Here is an 11,815-nt window from a genome sequence, read left to right as displayed (position 1 = left end):
TTAAAAAGATTTGAAAGACGAGAAGTTTCTTAAGGGTCCAAAATTGTTTATGCAGTGTTGTCAACAGTGGGACATATCAATGATTGACCTGATTCTCATATGTTAGGATTATATTATGAATGATGCTTAATTTGCAAGAAATTTCCAACTTCATAATCCTTATCAATGATCGACCTGATTCTCTTATGTTATTGCATGTCTTTGATTGTCTTTTTGGGTTTTGATCATTCAACACACTAAGAACCAGCAGTCATCTGAACCAACTTGAACGCATTAATAGTTCAGATGTGCAATCTGTGATGGTGCAATAGTTCAGTTTTCCGGTGAGTTTGTGGTTGTAAGGCTGGTTCCAAGGCCGGCAACCACACGAGACCGGACAAATTCAACAGCACAGTAGGCGACAGTTGTCTCGTTGGAGAATTTATGGAAGAGGACGTAAATCCTCGCTACAGCAGGCAGAGTATCTCAGATTTGTTCACATCGTCTATAGCTTGCGAGACGCGCATGTAAGAGACAGAAAACAGTTTTAAATTGTTGGGAATTTTTAGCTTGCAAAGATTTGCATTCTACAATTTGAATTCTAATTGGGTAACTTCTTACGCTTTTTACATTTAATTTATCATTAAATCAACATTCTTGAAATCAACCTAAAATTATAACTCGATTCAGAAATGAATACTCTTGATCTAAAACATATTATTTCATATTCTTACGATCCCGTCTTACATTACCTGTCGTAATTTGTTGTTGAAAATTAACTTTACAAGAGTTCATGTCAAAATTTCTTTAGTATTTCAGTGATAATATTTCAAAAATACCTAAACAATTAAATAAACAAGGAACGAAAACAGATATCATTACTGAATCAGTGTCCATCTTCGTTATTCAAGACCAGCCATTGCCATTCAGTCCAATGAATATGCAGTTGAGATTGGAATAGCAATCTGAGAACCGGAGTCAAATAATAACTGGGAAAGGTCCAGTAATTAGTCCTCCAAGTCCAGTAGGTAACCACAAAAATTATTAAATGTATCATAAATGGACAGCAGCTTCTTCATCATCACATGTATAGATCATGATAGAAATTATGTTAAAAGTACATGCTCCATTTCATGGCAACGAAAAGCGACAACACCTAGGCACCCAACATGGAGCCTGAGTTCTTCCTGCACTCGGTCAACATGTCCATGTAGAACTGGCACTTGCTGATGTCATTTCCAAAGTTGTTCACACACTGCAAAGAATACAGGTGAAACTAATGTCAATGCAGGAGCAATTTACAACCTAAGTTCGTGTATTGCACATAAAAAAATCCAGGAAATGGTGCAAATATAAAAATCACAAGCATTTTGTAAAGAGCAGTATCCCTTCTTGGAAGAGTCTGAACTCTATTTTCAATATATAGTTCTAACAATGAACCAGCTCAAAGATTGTTTTCCTATTCTTGTGGATTCATGTCACTATATGTCGAGGATCTTGTCCCAGGAATCAATGGATTCTCTATGGCATCTAGACATCATAACCACGTTATTTTTAAAAATCATAACAGGAATTAGGAGTGAGGTCAAGGGATGTATAGCAGTTCAGAACTGCATTTTTTAAATTTTGGAGTCATTGTCTACCATCCTCCAGGCAATACCATAAATTAACAAACATAATTAATCACTTGATTTACATTGCTAATCTTTGCAAATAAGTAACCAAGCAAGAAAAGTGTACATACATCTTGGAATGCCTTGGTGTGGATATTGCATGCATCAGCACCACCCATACTGCTTGCAGTGGGTGCTGCGGCAGCTGCAGCCTCAGAGACCACAGTTTCATGTTGAATAGTGCGAGGACCCATCACAGCATCGACAGCTCTGTGTGCCACAGCACTTCCAGTGCCAAAAGCCATCCCTGTTATAAGAAGAATCAGGCTTATGCTAATTCAAATAAACATAACATGACCAAGAAATAACATGAAAGAGAGGGTTTCAATCCCAGGGAAGCAATGATCTATCTTGCACATACCCTGAGCTATGGTTGAACCAATGCCTCCAAGAATTGATCCACCACCGCTGCTCTGAGCATGAGCTGGTGGAGGAGCATGGTTAACTGCATCAGAACACACAACCATGCGCGCGCGCACAAAGAAGTTAAGGCAAAGTTATGCTATAAAAGAGGCAGAACCAAATTTAAGATGAGAAGGTAAATTGCATGGAAATCCCTCAATCCAAACTAAATGGGATACATGGATCTGTTCCTGTGTGCACCTAGAATGTCTTGCAATCTTCAAATTATTCTGCAATACTCTGCAGAGTAGCATTACCTGTTTGGGGAGGTGGGCTGCGAGCTCGGGCAGGTCGAGGAGCTGGGCGGGCAGATCTTCCTGCAAAAGCATAGGATTACATGTAAATAGGAAGTTGGATGACAAGTTGCACAATTGATAAAAAAAAAAAAAAAAAAAAAACACATCACATAATACATAAACTAAACGATTGGAAACCCGCAAATGATTATCCAAAATAACAAAATGAAATGGAATAGATATGGGTATTCAACAAATGAATCAATCACGTCAACCCCAAAAATTTAAAAACTAACAAGCACCAACATCTAAGAGCCTAAGTTTTTATGCTTAATATTAACTAAGCAATGAGAACTGAGCAAGATTATTATTTTTAAATCATTATAATATTATAATATTAAAAATAATTTTAATACATTTCCAAATAAATTTCTTTTTGAAAAACAATAATACCTCAACGCAACCCTCCTTAAAAACCTGAAAACCAAACCACCCAATTCACGTATCAACAAAAATATGGAAATCCAAACCAATTAAGCATCTTCCAAGATTTAAACAGATAAAAAGGAACGAACTTTATGCTCAACATTAACTTTCACAAATTAGAGAACAAACACCAAACAAACGCTGTAAAAAAGAAAAAGAAAAAACATGACTAAACAAATATAATCAACACAATACATCCTCTCTAGTCGCCCAAAAAAAAGAGACTGAGAATTTAAATTTGTATTATTTAGCTACGTTTTCTCAAATCTAAAACAACGAATAAAAATAAACAAAAAAACACATAAAAATGTAGAGAACCCGGAAAAGAATTAACAGATCTGCGTAAAAATCTGACCTCCAGAGCTTCGGCGAGGCATGGTGAGTTATAGAGGCGGCGACTAGATAGATGGACAGAGGGGGTGAGAGAGGCTTCGAGAGAGAGAGGGTTTTAACGTGCCTATGAACTCGTGAAACTGACCATAAAATCTGGACTTGTGATTTTTATAAGCGGACACCACTTGTTTATTTAATAGGGCTAGGGTTAGTTAGGTTGAAAACGTGGCAATATACTGTTGGCGTAGGCTAGGTTGAGGGCGTGATTTATCTTGTGTTAATGGTCATTTTCAAAGTATTTTCCAAGATGTCAGTATTCTGAGTTTAAGATAATAATAGAATATTCCATCGGGATGCTTTTTTTGAAGCTATTTTCCTCCTTTTCTTGAGGAAGAAGAAAAAAAAAATACAAGGTTGAGCCTAAGATTGTTATTAATATTTAATTAATTGAGTTTCTAAAAGATTGCACAAAATAATTTCTTGTATATTAAGATTTAATTAAATAAAAAATTAATTTTAATATGTCAAATTCGACACGATAAAATTCTCATTATTAAAATAAAAAAGCTAGTTTTGTATGACTATAATAATAAAAGTGGTATTACTCATATATGTTTTCATAAATAATTTTTTGAGATCATTAGAAATAAATAAATAATTTTTTAAAACAATAAAGGATAAACGATAATTATCTGAATCTACATGAAGAATATGTCCCTGCTTGACCAAACAAAAACCCTCAATTAAACTTTCTTAAGGTTCAGGCTCGGCTTCAGGTTCAGGTTGAAAAGGAAAGGAAAGGAAAACTATCTCAGGTGGCTGGGATACCTTGGCACCTTTTGCCCCAGTGGACTTAGAGATTTGGGCCTTAATATTGGGACCCTATGCCTTTTGTAGAAATGGAGCCCAATATCATGAAGGGCAATTGCATGTTGTCTGTTCACGTGGGAATTTCTCTTGATGATCATGCATGCAGGATTCCATGCTTATTGGATGAATATGTATAATTTTACCAGCATAGAGGCATGTGCCATGTATGAATTAATGAAGTCCATCGTGTCTCAAAATTTGTGTACGCAACTATTGGACATGCATGGAACAGTAATGATTTCTCTTGCAAGAGCAAGGAAAATAACCAGCATGCATGGAATATTTAATGATGGCTGGAATAATTGTAAATTTAGATAATTCTTAATTTTTTACTAGATTTAATTATTGGTTTATAGTGGTTAATTAATAATTAATAATGATGAGAATTAATTTTTTAATTTTTTAGCTTTTAAAAGTAATTATAAAATAAACTAATAATGTTTTAGATGTTTATACTATTCCTCACCTCATATTTTATGCTCATTTTATTCTTTTAGTTTTTTTTTTAATCTAGAGTTTAGGTTAATGTTATTAAAAGATTTTTGAGCTTTGTATTTTTTTGGTTCAAAAACATTGGGTTAGAAATGCTCCTAAACTAAGATGGCGGTGTTAGAATGTTAAGAAGCATATTGCATACATCCTAATTACACGAGTGATAAACAATAAAGTTTTAATAACAAATTATTTATAATTGATAACAATAAAAAAATTCATTACTTTAAAGTGATTCAATAAATATTCCTTTTGTTTTAATTTTATTCATTATTGACAATAACAAAAAATTATTCATCATTACATAGTAGGTCTTGAGTTCGAATCAGAGCGTGCATCTCTTATAAGAGCTTGAGATAGTCAGGGTTTTACTCGTTCATCTAAATCCACAAAATATGCTTTTCGAGAGGTGAAGTTTCCTCGAATCTAAAAAAAAAATTAAGTATTTTCTTCTTCTAGAGTTTATAGATTCAAACATGTATAAATTCTAGTATTTTCAAAAATATCTTTGTTTAGCATGCTTTTATGATTGATTATAAATTATTGATCCATGCTAATTATTTTTTAATTACAATCTTGTTATGATAAACTAAATATATTTGTGCATTAGTGTAATATATTTATAAACTTTGGTTCTACATGAACTTGTGAATTGATTTGAAAAATATAAATTTAGAGTTGATTCTAGTTGGATTTCTAGTTAAATTACATTGAATAAATGTTGTAAATAAATGTTGCCTAGAAAACTAGCTAGTAACTTTGCTTTTCTTGATTTTTACTAAACTGTTGGAACACCTTGTATATAGATCTTGGAGGTTGAATACTCAATGTACCAATCAAAGTAAAAGTAAAAACAATTATTTAAACAACATTGCAGTGTATATTTATTCTCTATTTTCCTCTCTCCCATCTTCTCCAAACATGCTGTGAATTGTATGTAAAATACAACCCCACTGATAAACCGAGTACTTGATGAATTAGTAACATGATTTGCTTTCCCTGGGATGAAATTCAGCCCAGCCAAAACCAAATGCAAATATATTTCAAGAAATCACTTACTAGCAAATTCAACAACTCAAGCATAACAAAGCTTTTTAACCTTTAACACTTCTACATTTATATAATAACTCAAGTTTTAGCACACCCAACAAAGGTCTCTCTGAAAATTCCCAAGTATACTACATTCAAGGGTAAAGGGAAATAAAGGTTAAGGTAGGCTATCGCGCAGGTAAAAGTGTATCTCCCTATAAGCACTGTTCCATGGTGGAGGGTTGTTTCGATGATGATCTTTTTGCAGTTGATTCAGGTGCTCTTCAGCACCTAGATCCAGTTGTTAAATCTGTTTCTTGTTTTTTGCTGGTCTATCAGAGGGCTTCTTAGCCCTCTGAAATCTCATGAGGTGATTAATCAGTTTGGTTTGCTACTTTCAGCTTGTTGTTTGCGGGCTGGTTTCCAGCTGCTGGTCCATTGTTGTTTGTCTGTTGTGGTGCAGGTTCAAGGATGCTTGCCTCTCAGTGGAAGAGCCTTGCAGCTGTCCGTTGGCCTTGCTATGTCCAGTAGTGACCTGGCCATATGCAGATTTATTATGCTGCTGCAGTAGGTGCAATGCATGGTTGTTTGCTGCTTATGGGCTGCCTCCAAGTGACATCTCTATCATTGGTTTGTCAATGGCGGTTGGTTTTGATGGGTGTCGCTTTTGCTGCCTTTGACTGTCCAATATTCCTTGTTGTACTGAATGCTCTGCTTTCCTACTGGAAATCCTGCATGCTGTAATGCAAGCTGCCGCAGGGTTGTATGACATGCTGATGTGCATGCTTTGCTATTTTGAACATGATTGCTAGTCATCTGGGTCATTCGGCTATCCTTCTATTGGAAACTGACTCCGTCTAGTTTGCTGGGCAGAGATGCTCTTCTCTTGTTGCTGGGGTTTGTTGGTTAATCGACAACCACTTTTGCTATTCAGGCTTCGCCCTGACACCTTTGTTCAGGGAGCATGTTCCCTTTGGCTTCTTTGGTTGTAAATTCTTGTCCGATACATTCATTTTGGGAGCCTGTTCCTTTTTGTTTGATAGGTTTTACATGCTTGTAAATTTGACTTGGTGGTTTTTAAGCTTTATTACTTTTGATCTATAATACGTACATTTCAATAAAAAGAAAGAAAGATAGGTTACAAATCCTCCTCTAGAGCATCGCAACTAAGAGAACCTACTGCAAGAGATTTCAGTTAAGGCCTAAAAGCAATTATAATTTTGAGAAGCCATGTTTATACCTTGCCAGAAAATTTCCCCAGGTAAAAAATTATCAATATTTCAATCTGAATGCTTTTCCCTTTTTGTAATTCTTTTTACCCTTCAGATTCTTAAAGATAAGTGCACAACGTACTTATTATTTTCATTATTTGTATGCGTTGGTGTGTTAATTGATTGGCGTTTGAAATTCATTTGTTTGGTTTGAGTACCACTCACTGTTTTTTCAACAAAAAGGTAAAAATGGAAATATAATCATGGGCATAAAAAGCTAGAAAATTTACATTAATGAAATGGAATATTGTGTTAGCTTTACAAGTTTTTGGTTGAAAATTCAGTTCAGCACAATAATGTTCTACATGTTTTGTGATTGTATTTTAAGTCAAAATTTTAAAGGTAATTTAATTAAGTAATACTATTATATCCAAGTGGTTGATTAGCTTGCTTTTAGTTAAATCCAGTAATCCTTAATTAATGAGAAACTTTAACTTCATAGTATAGTATAGAAGGTCTTTATTTTCTTATAAAAGAATGCTTTTATAAGCCTTTTGAATTTTAATTGTAATGTTGAAATGATATAAACTTGATTGCCTACTTGGATTTTTGTTCTAAACATCTTTAAATATTCATTATTGTTCTTGACATGGTGAAGGTAAAAGGGTATTGTGAAAAAAAACAAAAAATAAGTTGGATATTACATAATCAAAATTAAGGAACTTCTACTAATAAAAAAATTGGCATGGTCATGCATTATATGTCTTTTTAAGTCTTGGTTTTAACATAAGAAGAAAGAAAAAAAAGTAAAAGGTGTTAAAATGAAACTAAACATGGAAGCAAGAATTAAAGATAAAATAATAAAGAGGGCAAGAAATAAGAGAAAAACATTAACTTTAAAGCTTTGCTACTTTGTTTGCTAAACTTATGGCTTTATCCAATAGATCAATAACAATTGATACAACAAATCATCCATGCCTTTTATTTTTTTAATATTATCATTCATATTCATATCATCACTTTGTTTTTTTAATATTTATTCTTCCTTCCTGTATCTTTAATAGCATTCATATTCATATCATCACTTTGTTTTTTAATATTTATTCTTCCTTCTTGTATCTTTAATAGCTTACAAATTATAATGGAAAATCAAGAAAGCGAGAGAGGAAAAAAAATATTTTAATTCTTTAAACTAAGCAAACAAACACCAACCAATAAAAGATATTCTCCATTCAATGTTGATATCTCAAATCATAATAACCAACCCCTTTATAAATCTTAAAGAGTGGAAATTGATGTTAATACTCTTAAATGAGATCCTTGGATACATCTCTCATTATGGCAACATCTTGTTAATTAATAAGATAAAATTAGAAAAACTTATATCAAAATAAGTCCATATCAATCTAAGTTAGCAGAGTATTTGAGGACCAAATCAGGGAGACAATATCATCGATTTCAGTACACTTGATTTGATCAATGTCCTTTGTTAGAGCACTCTCTATCAAAGGATTCAATATTTTATTTTCCATGCTTTCTCTTTGAAATTAAAGTGATCGTCATTCCATATTCACTAATACAGTCTTTAGAAGTTAAAAAAGGGTTAGTGATGGTGTTAAATGTATATTTTTAATGCATATGAAAAGTTCCACTTCACCATATAATAATGTGGTAAAATTATTACATATTTAATGCAAGTAAGTAGATATATTGATAAAATATTGAATGCTTAAACTATTGAAGAAGTTCAGAAAAATTAATTATGACTTATGAAAACAATTAAAAGTGTTTAACGGCTTAACTTATAAGCAAGTGTATTAAAGGTCATAATAAATGTTTATCTTTTAGTAATTGAGGAAATTTTATGGAGATGATAAGATTCATAAGGAAAATAAATGTTAACATTGATGATATTGTCTTATAAAAAGCTTTAAAAACTGCAAAGTATACTTCATCGATTATTCAAAAAGAAATTTTGCATATTCTCACAAACAAAGTGAGAAAAAGAATTTGTGATGAAGCTGAAGATGCAAAGTTTTGTATTTTAGTTGACAAAGCCAAAGATGTATCAAATAAAGAATAAATGGCTATTGTTTTGAGATTTGTTAACATTCAGTGTTTTTTTTAACAAGAGCATTTTTTTTTAAGATTATAGATGTTTCATATACTACTTTTTCAACATTGAAATTTTTTTTTTTATATTCTCACTTGATATAAATTACATGTCCTCAATATATGAGGTCAATGGTATGATGGTTTTAGCAATATGCATGGCACATGGAATATACTACAAGCTCTAATTCTTAGAGATTGCTTTTATGCATATTTTATACATTGTTTTGCCCACCGACTAAAACTAGCATTAGTTGTAATAACTAGAAATGAGATTTTTATTTGGAACTAGCATTAGTTGTAATAACTAGAAATGAGATTTCTATTTGGTTTTTTTTTTTTTCAAAACTAATAATCATTATCAATCTCATTAATGTTTCTCCCAAACATCATACTAAAATACATTCTACTCAAGCTATAGAAATTGTACATATGGTAGCTACTAGAGAATATGAGACTGAGAAAGGAGCTAATCAAATTGGTAATTTATATTGAAGTGGAACTACTTGGTGAAACTCTTATTTTGATTATATGTGTAACTTGATAGATATGTATAGTGCAATAATTATTGTGCTTGAAAGTATGGTTGGATCTTCTCACTCTATATATGAAGAAGTTGGTAGTTGTTTAATAGTCATGAGATCTTTTGAATTTATATTCATATTATATTTGATGCACAAAATAATAAGAATTATTGATTTATTTCGTCAAACTTTGTAGCAAAAGTCTCTTGACATCTTAAATACAATGAATCTTGTATCAATTACTAAAAGCATTGCTTTGAACCTTGAGAGATGCCAAATTTTATCTTTTTCCTTGCATATATATCTATTTACATATAATATAAGATTAACATATCACATATAAATGCTTGATATGAAAAAGGCTATAAGTGGTTGATGTCAGCAATAAAGATTAGTAATAGTTTACTAACACGATCATTATGATATATTTTACCCAATAATAATTTTTTAATTGGAAGAGCTAAGTTCTAAATTCAGTAATGGAAAAATAGAAATCCTTGTACTTAGCTTTGTTTTAAAATGTAAAGACAACTTTATTAATTTAAAGTTGATGTTATTTGCAAGGTTTCTAAGAAATTTAATCCTGAAGATTTCAATGAACATGAAATGAATTATTTGATATCTCAGCTATAATATTATCATATTTATATGATTCATCATGAGAGCTTTTAGAATATATCTATGATTTCTGAATTATAGCGAGGACTAGTTGAAATAAATAAGTCATAACACCATCACTTGATTTTCAATTTAATTCATCTTTTTTTATGTTGCTTGTTTCCACTGCCATCATAGAACAAACATTTTCAACTATGAAGCATGTTAAAATTGTTCTTCGCAATAAAATAAAAGGTGACTTCGTAGCAGATTCTTTGATGATTTATATTGAATGAGAGCTTGATAAAGATATTGATTAAAATTTGATCATAAATGAATTTTATTCTACAAAACATCAAAGAGTGCAACTTTGATGGTGTAGTTTATTTTTACTTTTTTTCTAGTTTTATGTATTTTGAATTTTGTTTTGTTTTTTTCATATTTTATGTTATGTATTTCAATTGAAATTATATTGTTAACTTGATAAATTTTTGTATATGAGTTAATGATTGATCTTTAAAAAAAAATCTATATATCTACTTAGTAGCCCAAGGCGGAAAGAATTATTGACTCCATTCTAAACTGCACTTTTGTTAAATGTAAGATATGAATTGAAAAATTAGGTCTATTATCATCAAAACATTAGGTTTTCATAAGCAACATGTCATAATCAATGATAATATCAAACAAGAATCCTAAAGATACCATTTGGGAATGGAAAAAGAAGGCTTACATGTAAACATTTAAAGCTCAAGTGAGGAAACTCCTGAAGGAACAATAATTGCAACCTAGTTTTGAGTTCATTATCTTCTTGATCTGGAAAAGCTATAGAGAATGAGTTATTATGACACTTTTTAACAAGTTAAGGCCTCTATGGTTCAAGCTCTATAAATTCCTCTTCAGCATCACTATTATCATCCCTATTTATGTCTTCAACATCTTTTATACATGTAAACCTGCCAAGATTTCTTTTCAGCTCATCCACCAGCATATTACCAACACCAATAATATCGTGACAAAAGCTCATGTTGATTATACAGCACACTTGTAAACCCCGGTTAAAAACAAAGGAATGGTATGAAAAATGTCGGTATGAACATTGACGAGAAAACAGTAATGTTGTCATGGCATAGGAATAAGCCATAAATGACTAAAAAGGGAAAATAAATATAGTAAAGTGGCTCTAAGGAGATAGTAAAATGATTGGGTGTTTTACGCAAAATGAAACAAGGAGATTTTCTTTTTTGGTTGAAAATTCATAAATCAACTAGTCTTACATTAAAAATTCATAACTCTTAATTGGGTTGCCAAACAAATATGAAAATTTGCATAGAGACTTATAAATCCCTCAAGTCATCGCTTAAGAAACATTTGTGTTTTCGGCGAATCCAGTCATGGAAAGGAAATAGAGTTTTTAGAATCAGCAAATCATCTTGGTTAGGTACTAGCTGAGAGAAAGATTCATTTGAAGTATGGAGAAGATAGCCTTGGGTTAATAGAGGGAGTGTCAATAGCTGTATTTTTAGGAGGTAGTCAGGTTTTGGGGGTTGTCCCCAAAGTTTTAGCATAAAGGGAGATCATTGAAAAAATAATTGGAGAGGAACTACATGTCTCCACAATATCTAATTGAATGAATGTCATGCTTGAACACGTTAATCTGTTTAATAGCATCCAACAAAGGTATATTGATCCTTACCTGTTTGAAAGTTTCAAAGATTTCAGAGTTGTGATTGACTTTTCTTTATTTGGTCATGACATTAGGAAATAGAAGTGCTGGTGGGGAATTAGTCTTTTCTTTGCAATGTTCAGCTTCAACCCCTACCCTCAGATATTAACTCATCATCTTTCTCACAAGGTTCAATAGTGGGTTT

At 31.9% G+C, this 11,815-nt stretch overlaps 1 protein-coding gene and 1 long non-coding RNA gene across 2 annotated transcripts in view; one reads left to right on the top strand and one right to left on the bottom strand.

The window, feature by feature from the left end:
* Window positions 1-857: 857 nt before the first annotated feature.
* Window positions 858-3,304, bottom strand: LOC105115372 (uncharacterized). The gene is made up of 5 exons (XM_011012233.1): window positions 3,132-3,304; window positions 2,312-2,371; window positions 2,014-2,097; window positions 1,724-1,899; window positions 858-1,234 (listed from the first exon to the last, which is right to left on the bottom strand). The coding sequence occupies exons 1-5, from the start codon at window positions 3,151-3,153 to the stop codon at window positions 1,136-1,138; spliced, it is 441 nt and encodes a 146-aa protein (XP_011010535.1). The 5' UTR covers window positions 3,154-3,304; the 3' UTR covers window positions 858-1,135.
* A 4,144-nt stretch (window positions 3,305-7,448) lies between these two features.
* LOC105115371 (uncharacterized) overlaps window positions 7,449-11,815 on the top strand; it is a 7,633-nt gene continuing 3,266 nt past the window's right edge. The window contains exons 1-2 of the long non-coding RNA XR_840327.1: window positions 7,449-7,459; window positions 11,059-11,062. This is a non-coding gene — a long non-coding RNA (uncharacterized LOC105115371). The remainder of the gene's footprint in view (window positions 7,460-11,058; window positions 11,063-11,815) is intronic.

Source organism: Populus euphratica, unplaced genomic scaffold, assembly GCF_000495115.2.
Source record: "Populus euphratica unplaced genomic scaffold, PopEup_1.0 scaffold688.1, whole genome shotgun sequence".
Classification (NCBI taxonomy): domain Eukaryota; kingdom Viridiplantae; phylum Streptophyta; class Magnoliopsida; order Malpighiales; family Salicaceae; genus Populus; species Populus euphratica.
The sequence above is the reverse complement of the archived record's forward strand: the minus strand, read 5'-3'. Positions and strand labels throughout refer to the sequence as shown.